This window comes from Dromiciops gliroides, chromosome 4, assembly GCF_019393635.1.
Source record: "Dromiciops gliroides isolate mDroGli1 chromosome 4, mDroGli1.pri, whole genome shotgun sequence".
NCBI classification, from domain to species: domain Eukaryota; kingdom Metazoa; phylum Chordata; class Mammalia; order Microbiotheria; family Microbiotheriidae; genus Dromiciops; species Dromiciops gliroides.
In genome coordinates this window covers 178,339,292-178,359,481 of record NC_057864.1, presented here as the reverse complement: position 1 = coordinate 178,359,481, position 20,190 = coordinate 178,339,292, and the positions used below count along the sequence as shown (strand labels likewise).

Sequence of the window (20,190 nt, the reverse complement as noted above, 5' to 3'; positions counted from 1 at the left end):
TCTATCCACTGCGCCATCTAGCTGCCCCTCATTTGTTCTGTCTTGAACTGAAGTCCTCTGGTTTGGAATCCACCGAGTGACCTTTCCCCTTGCCTCTTAAATTGCTCTTTTTGTTTCTCACCTGCCTTCCTCTCTGCCTCAGAACCTGGGTCCCTCAATTCTGGCTGGCGTTGCTCTGATGATTTTACTGATCCCTCTGAATGGGGCCATTGCCATGAAGACCCGAACCTTCCAGGTGGGTGCTAGGCTTCAGCCTGGGGCTAGTCAGTGGGAGGGGGGAAATGGGAGTTTGTCTACAACTGGTTCCTGACTTGGGAAGGAGGCCCGTGGAACTGAAGGGAGGCACCAGCCAGGCCCAGCTGAACCCACTCTGAGTCCTTCCCTTGCCTCATCAAAATTCCCCTTCCAGGGGGCAGCTAGGTGGCTCAGTGGATGAGGCACCAGCTCTGGATTCAGGAGGACCTGAGTTCAAATCCTACCTCAGACACTTGACACTTACCAGCTGTGTGACCCTGGGCAAGTCACTTACCCCTCATTGCCCCCCCCCCAAAAAAATCTCCTTCCAGAAGAGAAAGTTCTCAATTGTCAGAGTCTGGTGTGGGGTGTGGCAGGTTTATATGCTATCTTTCTTGTTAGCCATAATCTTGGAAAGAGAAGCATCTCTAGGGCAGCTGGCGCAGTGGATAGAGCACCGGCCCTGGAATCAGGAGTACCTGAGTTCAAGTCCGGCCTCAGACACTTAATACTTAACTAGCTGTGTGACCCTGGGCAAGTCACTTAACCCCAATTGCCTCACTAAAAACAAAAAAAAAAAAAAAAAGAGAGAGAAGCATCTCTGCTTCCCCATCCCCAACAATACTCTGTGTATGTTTTCTATTTACTTATCCGTGTGCATTTTGCAGAATATAAACTCCCTGACAGGCACTGTTCTCATCGTTTGCTTTGTTATCTCCCATGCCCAGCTCGGTGACCAACATGCGCTAGGTGTTGGCATAAATGCTTGTTGAATGAATTAACCAAATGAATGAATGTGGCCTTCCCCCTAAAACACATCCAGGTAGAACAGATGGGGTACAAGGACTCCCGAATCAAGCTAATGAACGAGATCCTGAGTGGAATCAAGGTTCTGAAACTGTATGCTTGGGAGCCCAGCTTCTCCCAGATGGTAGAGAAAATCCGCCAGGGAGAGCTCCAAGTGCTACGCAAGGCGGCCTTCCTCAACGCAGTGTCCACCTTCACCTGGTTCAGCGCCCCCTTCCTGGTATGACTGGGGGGAGGTAGGGGAGGACGAAGAGGGTGGAAGTGGCTGCCCCAAACCTGGAGACCATGATGGGGAGCCTCTCCTCAACAAGCATCTAGTTGAGCCTCTGGCTCTATTTCTCTTTTCCCTCCATAGGAATGATTCAGGGTAGGGTTGGGGAAGGGGGAAGAGGAAGGGAGGCACAGTTTGGGAGGAAATTGAGGTAAATAGGCTAAGTGACTTGGCTAAGGTCACACAGCTAATAGACGTCTAAGTCTGGATTTGAACTCAGGTCTTCCTTTCTCCCAGGCCCAGGACTCTATCCATTGTACCATCTAACTGACTCATAACTGTTCCTTTCTGTCTGGCTCTTCCTGGCTCTATCTGTCTGTCTATCTCTGTGTCTTTATCTGATCTTTTCTCCCTGACCTTGTCCCTTGGGTGGGATTCAGCTCTGAGTATGCGTCCCCAGCCCTAACATATTCAGGGAGATTTGCACAACAGTCCAATTTGAGGTACACCTTAAAAAAGCACTAACCTTAGATTCAGAGGGCCAGAGTTCAAATTCTGGTTCTGTTACTACCTGTGTGACCATGAGCAAGTCACTTATTCTCAATGGGCCTCAGTTTCCTCATTTGTAAAATGAGGGGTTTGACTAGATATCAAACTATGGGATTTTAATCAGAGCTGTAACTGGGAGTATTGATAACACTCCGTTTTTTGGTGAGGCAATTGGGATTAAATGACTTGCCCAGGGTCACACAGCTAGTAAGTGTCAAGTATCTGAGGTCAGATTTGAACTCAGATCCTCCTGACTCCAGGGCCGGTGCTCTATCCACTGTACCAACTAGCTGTCCCTACACTCTGTTTAACAGATGTGTAGGAGGTGGGGTTCAGGTAGGGCTTGGAAAGACAGACAATGCTGTCATGTGCATATCCAACCACGTCACCCTCCTACTCAGTGAACTCCAGTGACCTCAGTGTCTCCTTGTCACCTCCAGGATCAAATACAAAACCTTGTTTGGGGTGCAAAGCTCTCCACACAATCCAGCTCCCCCTCCTACCTTTCCAGTCTTTTCACGCCTTGCATGCCTCTGACCCCAACATACTCTTTGATCTGGTGACACTGGTCTCCTTGAAGTTTCCTGAAGGAGACTCTCCAGGTCTTGGCTCAGGAATTTTCTTTGTCCCCCCGTGCCTGGAATTCTCTCCCTCCTCATCTCTGCCCTGCCCCCTGCCTCCCAGCTTCCTTCAGGTTCCAGCTTAAATCCCATAATATACAGAATGCCTTTCCCAATTCCTCTTGATTCTAGTGCCTTCTCTCTGTTAACTAGTTCCTATATATCTACCACATATTTGTTTGCTTATCTCCCCCACTAGACTTGTGAATTCCTTGAGAGCAAAGAGAATCTTTTTGACTTTCTTCATGTCTTTAGCCATGCTTATTGATCGACTGACTGACATGTCATGCCCAGAGGAAGGGTGGCCAGGAGGAAGTGGAATCCTACCTACTAAAATCTCCTCTGGCCTTTGACCAAGCTTCTTTAACCTCCCCTGGGACACTTTCTCTTCCTCTTACCACACTCCCAACAATTATGGCAAAGAACTTAGAGGTATAGAAACTGCTCTGCAAAGAAATCTCATTCCACCATCAGGAGGCAACATGCCCCCTTGATGTTAGTTCCTGAAGCAAAGCCTTAGTTAACTGCTCTGACTTCAACAAGCATTTATCAAGTACCAGCTACAGCTAGGTGCCCATTAGGATGAATAAAGAATTCCCCCAAGGAGTCGCAATATTAGAATTCACATTGCATATTTCCATCAGGATGGAACCAGTGACCCTATTTTACACAATGATCATTTTGAGGAATGCCAATTCCAAAATGTGAAACCATTTCAAGAGATTTGCACACATGTTCATGACTCCCCAGACACCTCAAGGCTTCTCACTTCCTCTTCTTCCAGATTTGACCTCAGACCCACCTCTTCCAGGAAATAGAACCTAAATCTGCTTTGTAGTTGGAACTTTTGCTTCCCCTAGCTCTCCACCTGTCTCCCTGTCCTTTTCCGCACTTTCCTTTCCCTGGTGGGTGCATTTCCCCAGACTTTCACCCCGACACACACACACCCCTCCCTTAACCTCTAAAGTTTGTGAGTGTTCTTCCTCCTTGCACCTGAAAGTTAGTCTCTTTCCCAGGTGGCACTGACCACTTTTGCGGTCTATGTGTCAGTGGATGAGAAGAACATCTTGGATGCAGAGAAGGCCTTTGTGTCTTTGTCACTGTTCAACATCCTGAGGTTTCCTCTTAATATGTTGCCCCAGGTCATCAGCAACTTGGCTCAGGTACTGGGAAGGTCACTCAGGGTCAGGGGAAGGGGACGTCGTTTGGGGGTCTGGCAGTAGTGTCATGGGGGTCCCAAGGTTGCTTGTGGGTGGCCAAGCCTCAGATCACAGGAATCCTGGAGGGGGTTACCTGCAGCACTGCCCCAGTGCCCAGGCTGGCCCGAGGGGCGGGGGGAAGGAGAAGACATTCCAACTGTAACCACAGCAGACCAGGGTCAGGAGAGATGATGAGGGCACAGCACAAAGCAAGGGGACAGTGGCTTGGCCAAAGGCCTTAATGTACCCTCCATCTCCTCAGACCAGTGTGTCTCTGAAACGGATCCAGCAATTCTTGAACCATGAAGAGCTTGACCCTCAGTGTGTGGAAACAAGGACCATTTCTCCAGGTCCGTGGACTCTTTTCCTTGCTCCCCACCCCCACCCCTTCTACTTCTCCTTCTCCTTCTCCATTTGGCACATTATCCTCCCTAGGCTTCCCCTTTCTCCAGAGGAAAAAAATCCCTTAATCTGCAGTTTCCTTCTTTTTCTCCATTGGCACCTCCTCTTCCTCTTTCCCTTCTGCTCTGGTGCTCTGAAGGCTTCCTGCTCACCGGGCCTCCAGCCCCTGTCTTCATTGCCTTTCCCTCCCAGCTCTCCCTACCCGACCATCCTCCAAATCCCCACTTTTCCCCTTAACCCCGTTTCCCACTCCCAGCACATCTGCCTGCTTCCTGCTTGCTTGCACATCACTCCTAAGTAGTCTGAGTCTCACGGCAGCTAGGTGGTACAGTGGATAGAGCACCGGCCCTGGAGTCAAGAGGACCTGAGTTCAAATTCAGCCTCAGACACTTAACACTTACTAGCTGTGTGACCCTGGGCAAGTCACTTAACCCCAATTGCCTTACCAAAAAAAAAAAATCATATGATCCAATTAATCTGGGTCTCACTTAACCTCTCTTCAGGATTCTGTTCTCCCTCTGACTCCTGGCCCACTCTTAATGCCCCCAGGATACCCTGTCTTCTCCATTACTTTCTATCATTCTCTTGATACCCCCAACCCCCTACTTCACACATGCCCCCGACGAATTCATGGCACCCCAGCACTCCTTTTCCCATAATTCCACTTACATGGCCCCCTGCCCACCCACTTCCCTGCCTATTATTCTCATCCTCTCCTTAATCTTTTCCCTCCAAGACTCCAACGGACCTCTACCCCCATCATTCCCTACCATTACCTGAGTCAACATTAATGCTTGCTAGCATTCTATTACTCTTAGAATTCCTTGCCATCCTTAATCCTCTCAGGACTCTTCACACACTCCCCTGTGCCGTACAACGTGCCATGAGAATTCCATGGTACTTCATTGCTCTTTATAACCCCCTCCCCCATGGTGCTCTCTGATCCCCTTCTCCCCCCACCCCCATGACTCCCTATTACTCTCTTCTTTTAATCAGGCTGGCTTTCTGTCCTCCTGTACTCCCGTCACTCCCTCTCATTCTCCGAGTCCCTCTTATTCCCTGCTAGAATTCTGTGCTCGCTCTAAATCTTGTCCACACTTAATCCTCTCCCACTGTCTGCCTTCTTCCTCAGTTCCCCACATCATCCCTCTGGGCCCTCTGTTTCCCAGAAGTCCTTATTCCTTCCCTCACTTCATCACCCCCACTGGGCTCCCTGCCTTTCTCATCACCCTCTCCCCACAGACCCACACCTCCCCGCCCCAGTACATACCCTCTCTCACTATGGCAAACACCCCGATCACTACAGGCCACGCCATCACCATAGAAAATGGCAGCTTTACCTGGGCCCAGGACCTTCCTCCAGCTCTGCACAGGTAAAAGCCCTCCCCCTCTGCCATCTCAACCCCTCCTTCCCTGGCCTCCTGACAAAGAGGGGCAGAGGGATAGATCAACTCAGGCAATATTTTTATCCTTAGTCGTTCTGGCTCCAGAACTGTTGGTGTTTAATTCCAGGGTGGGTTGACCTGGTTACAGGTTGCAGCGGGGAGTCTGGATCAGGGGGCAGTATTGGATCTCCTGGGTGAGGAGGCTGGAAATGAGAATTGGGTTCTTCTCTATACATACATCCCAGCTCACTCTGGGCTCCTGGTTCACCTTCCCTCCAACCAGCCTGAACATCCAAGTGTCAAAAGGGTCACTGGTGGCCATAGTGGGACCCGTGGGCTGTGGGAAATCCTCCCTTATATCTGCCCTGCTGGGTGAGATGGAGAAGTTGGAGGGCAAAGTGGCTGTAAAGGTCAGTGAGATGAACCTGGGATGATCGGGGGCTGAGACGAGGGAGGGATAGGTGGGGGTGGAGGTGGGGTGCCTGTGGGTTGATGGGAGAAGAGGCTTGGAGGTGAGTTCATCCCTTCAGGGTGGGGAGGATGGTAAGCAGACCATAGCTGGATCTTGTCCCAAGTTCCCTCACCTGAGTCCCATGTTCCTTTGGTGACCCTGAGTGCCATGGCCAGGGCTCCGTGGCCTATGTGCCCCAGCAGGCTTGGATTCAGAATGCCACGCTGCAGGACAACATCCTCTTCGGCCAGCCGATGGACCAGAAGCGATACCAAGGTGTCCTTGAGGCCTGTGCTCTGCTCACTGACCTGAATGTACTACCTGGAGGAGATCAGACTGAGATTGGGGAGAAGGTGGGACATATTTCTTGCCCCCTTCCCCAGAGGCGGGGGATGACCCCACCCATCCATATACACTGTTACCTCCTTGGCATGTGCACTCAGCCCCCTCCCTCCACTTCCAGTAGTATGGTGTAGTGGAAAGGTAATCAAGAAAGCCTACTGTTCCAATCTTGCCTCAGGTCCTTACTAGCTATAGGGCCCTGGGCAAATCACTTAATTTCTCTGAGTCTCAGTTACTAAATCTATAAAATGGTGATAATAATGGCTCCTGCCTCATAGGGTTGTTGTGAGGATCAAATGAGATAAGGTGTATAAAACCATATATAAATGTTTGCCATTATTATTATATACATCTCTCCCTGATCTCTGTGATAACCCTCCCTAACAGACTGCTCACCTCAACCCCACAACCTCATCTAGAGATAGGAATCTTGACCCCAAACTTCTCCAACATATGTAATGAGCCTTCAGTGATGATATTAGTAGCACACTATTTTTTAGTAGTTTGGAGCTTATAAAGTGCTATCCTCACCACAGTCCTGTGAGGTGGTGCAAGAACCCTTCTCCTCATTTTACAGATGGGGAAACCGAGGCTCAGGGATATAAAGTGACTTGCCCTGGGGTCACTCAAGTGTCAGTGGTATGATTCAAACCCAGAACCCCTGGCTCCAAGTTCATCACCCTTTCCACTCTCCCATCCTGGCTCTTTTAGCCTATACAATGATCAGAAAATATATCATGAAAAGTCATGCTATTAAGTGGAAAGAATCATGTATTTGGAATCACAAGAAACCAGAATCCAGGTTCCTTAGAACATCTCATCAGCAAGGGTGTGCTAGTAAATGTTTAACAACCAGATTGGGGGAGGGGAGATGTATGTAGGACAAACTTTTAAGTGTAATTTGCATCATTATCATTTTCTTCATCACTTTTTAAAGTTTAAATTAGAGAATTAATAGAACAATAGATCAAGCCCTAATTTGTAGCATTTGCTGGTATCCATGGTGTCAGTGCTCAAGATGGAAATCTCACTAGCCTCTCAGGTATGACCTGGCTTACTTTCCTAATGCCCTTGGGCAGATTACTTGGTCTCTCTGTAACTCAGTCTCCTCATCACAAAATGGATGTAAAACAGATTATCCATCTACCTTACATGATTGTTATGAGGATTAAGTGAGCCAATGTGAGTAAAATACTTCCCCTGAAAAACTAAACTACTCTAAAAAAACCTACTCTAAAGTGCTTTATAAATGTCAGTTATTGTGGGCAGCTAGATGGCACAGTGGATAGAGCACTGGCCCTGAAGTCAGGAGGACCTAATTTCAAATCTGGCTTCAGACACTTAATACTTACTGGCTGTGTGATCCTGGGCAAGTCACTTAACCCCAATTGCCTCACACACATACACAAAAAAATGTCAGTTATTAATAGATTATGGATAGGGACTTGACCTGTGATTTTATTGACATTGGGAACTCCCAGAAGAGGAAATGCTCTTCACTAGGGCAGGTCAGCAACTTTTCTGAAACTTCTAGTCTTGGAGAATTTCCTGGAGAGATGAGAGGGTAAGTGACTTGCCCAAAGTAATAGAGTCACGAATCAGCATCAGTGGCAGGACTTTCACAATTATTATTATAACAACATCATTATCGCATTAAATAATGCCAATTTAATATCATAATATTATAATAACATCATAATATCCTATTAAAGCCATCAAAGCCATCAAAGAATGTAACATTCCATAAGGGGAGAGAGCATATACACGTATAAGTGCATTCAGTGTGTCCTTAGAATCTTAGTGCAGTTTTCGCTTTAATAGCTTAAACTGCATTAAGACTTCTGGGACACTTTGTATAAGCTAAATTATAAGGTTATTTGTAGGTAGTAATTTTGTCTAGAGGTGGCAGGAGGAGGGAAGGAAGGAAAAAAGAAAAGGAAGAAGGGAGAGAAGAAGGAAGGAAGGAAGGAAGGGAGGGAGGGAGGGAGGGAGGGAGAGAAGAAAGAAACATTGTTTAAGAAGCTTTTATGTGGGCAGCTAGGTGGTGCAGTGGATAAAGCACTGGCCCTGGATTCAGGAGGACCTGAGTTCAAATCCAGCCTCAGACACTTGACACTAGCTGTGTGACCCTGGGCAAGTCACTTAACCCTCATTGCCCCACAAAACAAAAAACAAACAAACAAAAGTTTAGATAAGAAACTATTATGTGCCAGGCACTGGGCTGAGCACTTTTTTGCAAATACTATCTTCTCTGAGCTTCACAACAACCTTGGGAGGTAGATCATATTCTTAGCACCATTTTTCAGAGGAAGCCATGAGACAGGCAGAGGTTAAGTGATTAGCCCAAGATCACAGAACTAGTAAGTATCTGAAGCTGTATTTGAATGTATGTCTTCTTGATTCCAGGCCTGATGCTTTATCTACTGTACTACTCTTCACCTTTATGGGATCGAGAAGGGCCTTGTGCAGGAGGTGGATGGGTATAATAATTCTAAAAAAGAATTAATTATTGGGAACCAGAAAGACCTGACCAGGTGACCTTGGGCCAATTATGACCTGATTCTCAGGATCATAGTTTCACCTACCCAACATTTTTTTTTTCGTGAGGCAATTGGGGTTAAGTGACTTGCCCAGGATCACACAGCTAGTAAGTGTTAAGTGTCTGAGACCGGATTTGAACTCAGGTACTCCTGACTCCAGGCCTGGTGCTCTATCCACTGTGCCATCTAGCTGCCCCTCCCCTAGACATATTAACCTCCAGTCCCCATTCCTGTCTCTGAGGCCACAGCCAAAGGTTTCCAGAGCAGGTGGTTTCCTCTCCTCACCTTATACTCATTCCCCCAAAGAGAATGAGGCTCTCCAGTGCTCCTCAGAGGATCCCCGTAGTCAAAGCCTGTCTCCCTTGGGCCAGAGAGATCGAGAAGGAATTAGGATGGTTGGGGGTTGGGCTTCTTTCCCTGAAAACAGGAGATATGCAGGAGGGACCACAGGAACAGCTTCCTGATCTGTGACCTGGACCAAGCTCCAAAATTTCCAGTGAGCTTCCCCATGACCCTTGGCCAGGGCATCAAAGGGATAATAGATGGTAGGGTTTTGATATTAATGACAGCCTCATCAGAAATTTCTGGCTCCCATAAAAATCAAAGGACTATGCTCCCATTCTGGCACTGGGGGAGCCTGAGGGGTGAGAACAGTGGGAACAGGGAAAGAGTACAGAAATATAATGTGTTCCAGAGCAACCTGCCCAAGCGCAACCTCCGAGTCTATGACAAACCAGAGCAGAGGCTAGTTGGGTCAGCCTGGTCTCATAGACTTTAAACTGGAAGAGATCTTATAGGTATGTCACTGAGTACAATCCTCTTATTTAATTGATGAAAAAACTGAGACCTAGAAAGGGTGAGTGACTTGCCCACTAGGGTCCCACAGCTGTTAAGTATCGGAGATGAAATTTGGATCCATATCTTTGTTCCTGCTATAAAGTCCAATTCTCTATCCACCATGTTAGATGCTCAGGTCCTTTTGAAAATGCACAGAATTTATGGGATCTCAGGGCAGAGAGGCACTTTCTCTGAGCCCATCATCTCTTTCTATGCCTCTGAGTATTTTTCGTGCCCCCCTCCCACTTTCCCAATAGAAAAAGGATAGTAATCTCTCTAGCCTTCCACCCTATCCTTGTATGCACACATATATGCATACGTGCAGTGTAACTCTTAAATTCAGATAATAATTCTCTACCTTTATCCATCTTGGCACAGCTGGTGGCACAGTTTAGGGCTTGGAATCAGGAAGCCCCAAGTTCAAATACAGCCCTCAGATACTTACCAGCTGTATGACCCTGGGCAAGACACAACCTCTGTCTCAGTTTCTTTAGCTGTAATATAAAGATAATAATAATAATAATAATAATATCTACATGCCAAGGGTTTATGAGGATCAGATTAAATAATAATTGTAAAAAAGCACTTGGCATAGTGCCTGGCATGTAGTAGGTACTATATAAACACTTGTTCCTTCCTCCCCCTACCCCCCGGGTTGTTGTGAGGATCAAATGAAATATTTGTAAAGTATTTCAAAAACCTTCAAGTGGTATATGTGTCAGTACTATTGTTGTTGCTGTTGTTATCTTCCTTCTAGGGTATTAACTTGTCCGGAGGTCAGCGGCAGCGAGTCAGCCTGGCCCGAGCTGTCTACAGCGATGCTGATGTCTTCCTTCTGGATGACCCGCTCTCGGCTGTGGACTCCCACGTGGCCAAGCACATCTTTGATCACGTCATTGGGCCAGATGGGGTGCTAGGAGGCAAGGTAAGAGCTGGGGGCATGAAATGGCAAGAGTTGGAGAGGGTCCATTTAAAGACTCCATATTGGGGGCAGGTAGGGGGCACAGTAGATAAAGCACCAATCCTGGATTCAGGAGGACTTGAATTCAAATCCAGCCTCAGACATTTGACAGTTACTAGCTGTGTGACCCTGAGCAAGTCACTTAACCCTCATTGCCCTGCAAAACAAACAAACAAATAAATAAATAAATGAAGACTCTGTATCTAAGGCCCCTGGCCATCCAGATGCATGCAGGTGAAATGTCTGTTTCCTATACCTCATCTCACACATTTGCCCCGATATTGCACCTATAGAGACTCATCAGGGTGTTCTGTGGGTGTGATCATAGATCATAGACTCTTAAAGTTAGAAGGGACCTCAGAGGCCTCTACTCCAACCTGATGACCACTTAGAGACCTCCGGTGATGGAGAACCTATTACCTCTCAAGGAAGATTACTACTTACATTGTTGTTATTCAACCCTGTCTGACTCTTTGTGACCCCATTTTGGGGTTTTCTTACTGGAGAGGTTTGCCATTTCCTTCTCTAGCTCATTTTGCAGATGAGGAAACTGAGGCAAAGAGGGCTAAGTGACTTGCCCAAGTTCACATGGCTAGTAAGTATCTAAGGCTGGATTTGAACTCAGGAAGATGAGTCTTGTTGACTCCGGGCCTAGCATTCTATCCACTGTGCCACCTAGCTGCCCTGTTCTACTTACAGACAACCTTACTTATTAGAAAACTTTTTCTAGAATTTAAATTCTCTGCAACATCCATCCAGTTGTGTGTTTATTACTATTACTGCTGCTTCTGGAACTATACTACTATTACTACTAATAATAAATGTGAATATGGTAGAAAGCCTCTAATGCCTCATCTTCCTTCCAGACAAGGGTTCTGGTGACACATGGCGTGAGCTTCCTGTCCCAAGCAGATCTCATCATAGTGTTGGGTGATGGACAGGTGTCCGAAGCTGGCTCCTTCTCTGCCTTGCTCCAGCAGGAGGGTGCTTTTGCTGAATTTCTTCGTAACTATGTTCCTGATGATGAGAACATTCAAGAAGAGGACAGTGCCACTGGTATCAGCCTATATCCCACTGCTCTTTGTCTCCAACTCCCCTCTTCCCTTATTTCATATAAACTCCTAATCCCATTTTTCCTCCATCTCTCCATGTCTCTCTCTGTCTCTGTCTCTCTCTCTCCATCCTTCCACATATCTCAACAACTCTACTTAGCAAACATTTATTAAGTGCATGTCATTTTGAACATGATGAGTTTGACCTGCCTATGGGACATCTGGGTCAGATATCTAGAAGACAGTCGGGAATTTGGATCGGAATCTCCAAATAGAGGCTTGGATTAGAGATACAGGTTTTGGAGTCATAGAGGTGACAGTTAAAAGCCTTGTGAGTAGATAAGATCTGAGAGAGAGAGAGAGAGAGAGAGAGAGAGAAGAGAAAAAAAAAGAGCTGATGACTTGGTGAATGTCTACATTTAGGAGGAGAAGAGAAAGAATCTGAAAAGATGCAAAAACTAGGTGGAGAATCACCAAGTGTAACAAAAGCCCCTTAACACACACACCTCTCTCTCTCCCCCTCTCCCTTTCAATACAAATATGCTCAGAGTCTGATGAGTACAGTATCACAGAGGCCAAGGAGGGAGAAGGTGGTTGACAGTGTTGGGATTCTTACAAGAACTGAAGAAGGATGGGGACTGAGGAAAAGGTACTTCCTCCATTCATTGGCTATGTGATCTAATTCAAGTCACTCAACCTGTCTGTGTCACAAGTTCATCATCAGTCAGTCAGTCAGCAAGCATTTATTAAGCATTTACTATGCACCAGGCACTATGCTAAGTGATGGGGTTTGAACCAGTTCTAGAGTCTCTTGAGAAAGGGTTCAGTGTGTGTGTTCAGGGTCTGACACAGCAGCCTCTCCAGACCAGCCTCACTGACTGCTCTTTCTCCTATCTCACTAACCATATACATCTCCCAAAGATCCATCATTGGCCTTCTTCTCTTCTCTGTACCCTCTTCCTTGAGGATCTGATCTCTAAAGTCTCAGCTCTAAATCTCATCCTTCTGTGTTCCTACTTAGTGAGTAGTAGATCTTGGAGGACTTTGGCAACAGCAGTTTCAGGGTAAGTTGGTGGGGACAGAATTAATCAATCAATATGTAATTCATTAAGCACTTACTATATGCCAAGCATTGTTCTTAGCCCTGAGGATGTAAATACCATGAGCAAAATAATCCTACATCCAAGGAGCTTGCTTTATTTAAGGAAACAAATTGATGAAGGAAACAAGTTCATATTTAAGTCCATGAAGAACAAATGTAAAGATAATAAATGTAAAGTAATTAAATACAAGCTCATTTGGGAGGGAGGCTACTGGAACCAATGGGGAGGGGATCAGAAGCCAGATTACTAGGGGATGAAGGAGTGTGGAGTGAAGTTGGGGGGGGGGATTAGAGGCAATAAGGCTTTTTTTTTTAAAGGAAAATTGACAGTGGTGAAGAGCAGAAAGATGAGGGTGTTTGTTTAGTTTTAGGAAGAAAACTGAGGAACTCTTTCTTCCCAGCTCTCTCTCTCTCTCTTTCTTTCTCCCTGCCCCCCCCTCTTTTGCGTTCTTCCATCACAACCCATCCAATCCCATCCCCCTGTATGAGTCTTATCAGGCTCAATCTCCTTATCTAAGGGGCGATAGCTCTAGAAGGGAACTATTTTTTTTAGTTTACAAATGGAAAAAGGGTATCTTCTTTGCTTGCCAGAAAGCTCATTTAGTTTATCACTCCTCCCCCATTCCCATTATCAAAGTCACTCATTCAGAGGCAACCTTTCTATTTCTAAAGAAACATACCTGTCCATTCCTGTGCACCAGACTTTCCCCAAAGACAGCCTGACATTATGGGAAAGAATAATGGTTTGGAATCAGAAGAATTCACATTCCTCCCTTCGACACATTGCCTGTGTGACCTTAAATAATCAAGCATTTATTAAATGTTCACAGCTCCTACCCTCTACCTTAATATTCTAATGGGAGGAATCAATATACACATACATAGATCAGTAAATACAAGATAAACACAGAATAGATGGAATAGATGGACTTGGAGGGGAGAGCACCAGCAGCTGGGGACAAGTCACCTAACCTCTCCAGGCCCCATTTTCCTTATCAGGAAAATGATGGAGCTGAACTAGCTAACCTCTCAGGTCCCTTCTCGATCAAAAACTGTGAGCCAGACAACATGCTGTTGTCTAAGCTAAATTTCTCTTGCTATAGCTGACTGATTCTTGACTGATTCTTGTTTTCTCTTCGTTGGCCTAGTCCTTCCCACTTCCCCCAACCTCCTGTCGCCAGCTTTTTCCTCCTCCTTGCTGGGCAAGGTAGAGTTTTGAGGTCAGGTTAGTCACGGTATTTGAGCATCCTCCTCTCTCTTTGTCCCTCCCTCCCTACTGCAGTCTTGGCGGATGAGGAGGTTCTGCTGGTGGAGGACACGCTCAGTAATCACACAGACCTGACAGATAATGAGCCAATTACTAATGAGGTCCGAAAACAGTTCATGAGGTGAGTGGAAGGCAGCTCCTTTCCTTATTCCCCAGTGCAAGCAGACTCGGACCTCCGCTGCACCTCTCCCTGAGCAGAGTAAAACCAAGCGCCTGGTCTCTGCACAAAAAAGGGACTCCCTGTGCCCAGCTGGAGGTGGAGGAAGCATGTGAATGTTGGGAAGTTCTCTGATACCTGCTCCCCTAGGATTTAGGCTGAAGGATTAAGGCCTCATCTCTGGTTCTGTCTCCCTCTGAGGCCCTCAGGGAGTCTCAGCTTACTGGGTTTGGGGGGGAGGCAAAATGTCTCCTCTGGGGACTGACAAGAGCTGTTCCCTCTGTCTCCCTCCCTACTCTAACTCAGAGACTGTTGTCCCCAGGCAGCTGAGTGTGATCTCCTCAGAAGGGGAGGGCCCTGGTCGACCTTCCACTAGGAGACGCTTAGGGCCTGTGGAGAAGAAGACCCTAGAACCTACGGTCACCCGTGGAGAGCTGATCCAGGCAGAGACGGCAGAGATGGGCACTGTGAGAGGGGACTGGGAGAGGGAGGCAAAAATGGAAGAAGGGTGCTTGGGTCAGGGGGTTGACTTTTGGAGGTGGAAAGAAGCTGAGGATGGATGGGAAGGGTTGGGCCAACAATACAGAGCCCTGGGCAAAGTTGTCATGAGATATTGGAGAATGGTGGGAAAGAGACCCTGGTATCAGTGTCATGTGGGAGCGAGGGGTGGAAAGAGGCCATATAAACACCTGGTGGGTCCTTCAATCCATTGCCCACTCCCCATCTCTCTGGGTTGGATGGCTCTGGATGTTGATAGATATGGGGGGGGGGAGCTGCTGGGTGGTACAGTGGATAAAGCAGCAGCCCTGGATTCAGGAGGACCTGAGTTCAAATCTGGCCTCAGACACTTGACACTTACAAGCTGTGTGACCCTGGGCAAGTCACTTAACCCCTATAGCCCTGCAAAAAAAAAAAAGAAAGAAAGAAAAGAAAAGATAGATATGGGCCTTCTCCCCTCTACAGGTGAAGCTGAGTGTGTTCTGGGCCTATGCCAAAGCCGTGGGCCTCTGCACCTCTGTGACCGTCTGCTTCCTATACTCATGCCAAAGTGCCGCTTCTATTGGGGCCAATATATGGCTCAGTGACTGGACTAATGAGCCTGTAATTAACGGCACACAGAGCCACACAAGTCTGCGCCTGGGCGTGTATGCAGCCCTGGGACTCTTGCAAGGTGCAGAGAGGAGTCTTCAGTCCCCTTTCAGGAGGGGTGGGAGTCCCTCAATGGGGCTGTTGCCCCTAGGATGGAGGGGTCGAAGGGAGGGACAGAGAAGCCATCTTGTTCCCCCCATCTCAAAGCCAATTCTAATTCAACAAACATTTACTTGGCACAGGGTTTGTTAACCTGGGGTCTAAATATTTTTAAGTATGTATTTTGATAATTTATTTCAATATAATTGACTTCCTTTGTAATCCCGTATATTTTATTTTTTGCACTTAAAAGCATCATTCTGAGAAGGGGGGCTTAGATTTCACCAGACTGCTAAGAGGGTCCACAGAAAAAGATCAACCCCTGAGTCTTAGCAGCTTCCATAACACTGTCCTAGGTGCTAGAAAACCAAAGATAAGAAATGCCACTTTTCTTCTTGGGAGGGAGGGGATGGCCATTGTAGTCCTCTCCTGGGTACCCTACTTCTGATAGGTGCCTCCTTCTCTACATCCTTGCCAGGTATCCTTGTGATGGTGTCAGCTTTCACACTGGCCGTAGGAGGCATCCAGGCCGCCCAGACACTGCACAGCAATCTACTAGCCAACAAGATGCATTCACCCCAGTCTTTCTATGACACGACACCCTCTGGGCGAATCCTCAATCGCTTCTCCAAGGACGTTTATGTTATCGATGAGGTCATCCCCCCCACCATCCTCATGCTGCTGGGGACCTTTTTTAATTCAACATCCACATTGGTGGTCATCATGTCTAGCACCCCACTTTTTGCTGTGGTTATCTTACCCCTTGCTGGGCTTTACATATTTGTACAGGTGCCTGGGGCTGGTGGGGGGAAGGAGTGACTTAGAGGAACAAGGACCCTGGAAACTGGGAAAGAAGAGAGACTATAACTTGGGGCTGGAGGGAGGAGGCCACTTGGGAGTTCTATATTGAAGTTTTATTAGAGGCCAGATGAGGCTCTTGGACTGGCTTGTGTGTCCAGAGGATGGGGAAGGAGTGGCCTTCTATTGCTATCAACATTGACATTCAACCTCCCCAAAATGGCCATGAGAGTAACTGTGAACCTGCAGTCCCCAGGAGGGGTGGGGCACGGACAGAGGATGGAGTGGGGCATCAGGAGGGATAGAGGGTGATGATTCAGAGGGATCTGATGGGGACTCTGCTACCCCTGCTTCTAATGTCTTTCTCCACCCTTGTCAGCGGTTCTATGTGGCCACTTCAAGGCAACTGAAGCGCCTGGAATCAGTCAGCCGCTCACCCATCTATTCTCACTTCTCGGAGACTGTGACGGGTGCCAGTGTCATCCGTGCCTACAGACGTACTCATGACTTCATGGCCATCAGTGATGCTAAAGTGGACGCCAATCAGAAGAGCTGCTATCCCAACATCGTTTCTAACCGGTCAAGAGTGTTCTCAGCCTACATTATTCCTACCCCTAATCTGGCCTATTACCTCTGACACCCTGTCACCTACCTCTGATACCCCATTGCCTCTGAGCTCCTTACCACTAAACCCCATCACCTCTGAACCAAATATTTCCAGTCCTCCCCCTTAATCCCTGGACCATCTCTAGCAATCACCTCTAGCTCCATCTTGATCTTTGACCTCCCTATTTACGAATCCTTCCCTAGGTGGCTGGGGATCCGTGTAGAGTTTGTCGGTAACTGTGTCGTGCTTTTTGCTGCACTTTTTGCTGTGATCAGCAGAAGCAGCCTGAATCCAGGATTAGTTGGCCTCTCTGTGTCCTATGCACTACAGGTGGGAGCCCTCTCCAGTCCTAGGGAGGTGGGGGCACTAACAGCTAGAGAGCAAAAACCATAATATCCCTTCCGTGCACACATGCTGTGACTCCCAGCCTGCCCACATGAGTAGAATAACATGCTGGGCTGGCACATAAGCACTTGAACTCAAGGTGTACACGTGTGGATGGACATGCCTGCCTGCAACCGTGCAGGCAGGACTTGCTTTTATAACAGACGTCCATTGAAAAGCTGAGGGCAAATGAAGTTTTACAAAATGAATATTTTAAATGAATGACATGTGATTTCTCTTTTGAGGAGTCTTACTGTGAATTCTTTGGGAAAGTAACACTTTCAGGTTAATTGATCTATGCCCAATCCAGATGATCAGGGAGTTTATTTGCTTAAATCAGAGCCTGCCTGTGTTTGGAGTTGTGCATCAGTCCCTAGATTTACACAGAAAGACATATACATTTTCTTCCAGGGGCCTTTGTTATTGCTAGGAACTTGAAGCAGGAAGAAACCTGGAAAGGGGATTGGGAGGTTTTTAGAGTTTGTTCTTCCACCCTATTTCCTCCTTCCCTTAGGTTACGATGGCTCTTAACTGGATGGTACGGATGACATCGGACCTGGAAAGCAACATCGTGGCTGTGGAGAGAGTTAGAGAGTACTCAGAGACTAAGACTGAGGTGGGCCATACTGCAGATCTGGGGTCAGGAAAGTGGATAGGGGCTGAGTTTGATCAGGTTGCAGCGAGGAGCCCTGGGACAGGTGGGTCAATGTTTGAGTTCTGACTTCATTTTTTTTTAAGTGAGGCAATTGGGGTTAAGTGACTTGCCCAAGGTCACACAGCTAGAAAGTGTCAAGTGTCTGATGCCAGATTTGAACTCAGGTCCTCCTAAATCCAGGGCTGGTGCTTTTCCCACTGAGCCACCTAGCTGCCCTTTCAGTGTTTGAGTTCTGGATCCTCTCCTATTTCCATATTTCAACTTTCCTATGTCCAAGACTGTGCTATATGCCATGGCATTAAATGAAGTTGTACAAGACATGGTTCCTGCCCTCAAGGCGTTTACAGTCTAGTATGAGTGACGATAGGATAAGGGTAATGCACAATTATCTATAATACAAAGTAGAATGAGACAAGTGCCAAGTAAGTGATGCAGTCCTACAGGAGTTGAAGAGAGAAGGTTCACTTGAGGTAACATTTCAGTTAGGCTTTGAAGGGTGACTGAAATTTCAGTAGACAAAAGTAGGAGGGGACATTACAAGGAGAGGAAACTGCAGGATCAAAGATATGGAAGTGGGAAAGTCACCTATCAAAGATACGGAGGTGGGAAAGTCATCTAAAGGCAGTAGAAATGAAAAAGAGAGGAGGAACAGGAAAGACATTGTGAGGGAAGGAAGGCTTGGATGTGAAAAAGGGGTAGGGAGGAAAATCTGAGGTTATTTTGAGGTTTGGCATCTGGGAGACTAAGGTGGTGGCAGTAACAGTCACAGAAGCTGATGAGACAAAATCTAGTAAAGTTTCATATCAAGACTTTCCTTCAGGGCAGCTAGATGACACAGTAGATAAAACACCAGCCCTGCATTCGGGAGGACCTGAGTTCAAATCCGACCTAAGACACTTGACACTTACTAGCTGTGTGACCCTGGGCAAGTCACTTAATCCTCATTGCCCAACCCCCCCCCAAAAAAAACCCAAAAACTTTCCTTTAAGTTAAAAAAAAAGCAATTTTACAAATAGAGGATGGAGGAAATATAACTTGGCCTCTGGTTCACAAGATAAAGATCTGGTAGTTTCTGTTAACCACAAGCTTAATTTTCTAAATCCTGAATTCTTCTGGGGCTGAGACATCGTCTTATCTAAACTTTCTGTGTTCTATACTTAGTAAAGGACTCTGTACACAGCAAACAGGATATAAATATTTGTTGAATTGTAGTGTTGTAATGAGCCAACAATGCAAGATAGCTACAGTGTTGTACCGAGGATAGCAACTTAGTTTTGTTAATATTTGTATCTAATGAATGGATGGTAAGTGAGTGATCAAGTGAATGAATGAGGAAGTAGAGAGAGAAGAAGAGATAATCAAGGTTAAGAGGCAAGAAGAGGAGACAGTGGAGGAGAAAAAGATCAGAGAGGTGGGGTGAGAACCAGGAAAGTATGGTACCATGAGAGCCAAAGCTGGAAAGTTTCAGAAAGGAAAGAGTAATCAATCAATAGTACCAAACAGTGTAGAGAATTCAATGAAAATTAAGCATGAGAAGAGGGTGTTGGATTTGCTTTTTAGGAAGCCATTGGTGACCCTTAAGAAAGCAATCCATCCTTCATGCAGCTACTAAATTAGTATTCCTAAGACATTTCTGATCATGTCATTCCTTTACTCAAAAATCAATGACTCTGGGGGGTGGGGGGTGGGGCAGCTAGGTGGCTCAGTAGATAAAGCACTGGCTCTGGATTCAGAAGTACCTGAGTTCAAATCCTGCCTCAGACACTTGACACTTACTAGCTGTATGACTCTGGGCAAGTCACTTAACCCTCATTGCCCCACCAAAAACAAACAAACAAACAAACAAAACAAATCAATGACTCCATTTTGTATCTTGAATAAAATACAATCTCATCAGTTAGGACCTAAAGTCCTATACTACAATCTGACTCCCATCTACTTATTTAATATTGTTGACCTTTGAATTCTTCATATTTGAGTCAAACTGTGGTTCCCTGAACCAGACATTCCATAACTGTGTCTTTACCTAGGCTGTTTTCATCTTAGAATCTCAGAATTCCTAATTTATTTCAAAGTTCAACTCAAGAAACACCTGCTTTTTGGGGGGCAGCTAGGTGGCGCATCGGCCCTGGAGTCAGGAGTACCTGAGTTCAAATCCAGCCTCAGACACTTAACAGTTACTAGCTGTGTGACCCTGGGCAAGTCATTTAACCCCAATTGCCTCACTAAAAACAAACAAAAACAAACAAAAAAAGAAACACTTGCTTTGTGAAGTCTCACCTGGTTCCCCCATAGCCTGTAGTCATTAGTACTTTCTCATTCCTGAAATTGCCATAAATTTAGTTACTGGTGTTATTATTGTCATTTTAGTAGAATATAGGATTCCCAAAGGTAGGAACCTGCCTATTTATCCTTCTTCCCTAGTGCCTTGTACCTAGAAGA

The 20,190-nt window shown here is 46.5% G+C and overlaps 1 protein-coding gene across 1 annotated transcript in view; it reads left to right on the top strand.

Moving 5' to 3' along the window:
* Positions 1 to 20,190, top strand: part of ABCC3 (ATP binding cassette subfamily C member 3) — an 81,444-nt gene that overhangs the window by 46,162 nt on the left and 15,092 nt on the right. The window contains exons 11-26 of the mRNA XM_043964801.1: positions 143 to 235; positions 1,058 to 1,261; positions 3,438 to 3,584; positions 3,883 to 3,970; positions 5,329 to 5,395; positions 5,691 to 5,817; positions 6,035 to 6,211; positions 10,335 to 10,502; positions 11,405 to 11,594; positions 13,975 to 14,080; positions 14,439 to 14,583; positions 15,080 to 15,287; positions 15,783 to 16,093; positions 16,482 to 16,681; positions 16,913 to 17,039; positions 17,608 to 17,709. Of these exons, the coding sequence (XP_043820736.1) occupies positions 143 to 235; positions 1,058 to 1,261; positions 3,438 to 3,584; positions 3,883 to 3,970; positions 5,329 to 5,395; positions 5,691 to 5,817; positions 6,035 to 6,211; positions 10,335 to 10,502; positions 11,405 to 11,594; positions 13,975 to 14,080; positions 14,439 to 14,583; positions 15,080 to 15,287; positions 15,783 to 16,093; positions 16,482 to 16,681; positions 16,913 to 17,039; positions 17,608 to 17,709 (2,460 nt within the window). The remainder of the gene's footprint in view (positions 1 to 142; positions 236 to 1,057; positions 1,262 to 3,437; positions 3,585 to 3,882; positions 3,971 to 5,328; positions 5,396 to 5,690; positions 5,818 to 6,034; positions 6,212 to 10,334; positions 10,503 to 11,404; positions 11,595 to 13,974; positions 14,081 to 14,438; positions 14,584 to 15,079; positions 15,288 to 15,782; positions 16,094 to 16,481; positions 16,682 to 16,912; positions 17,040 to 17,607; positions 17,710 to 20,190) is intronic.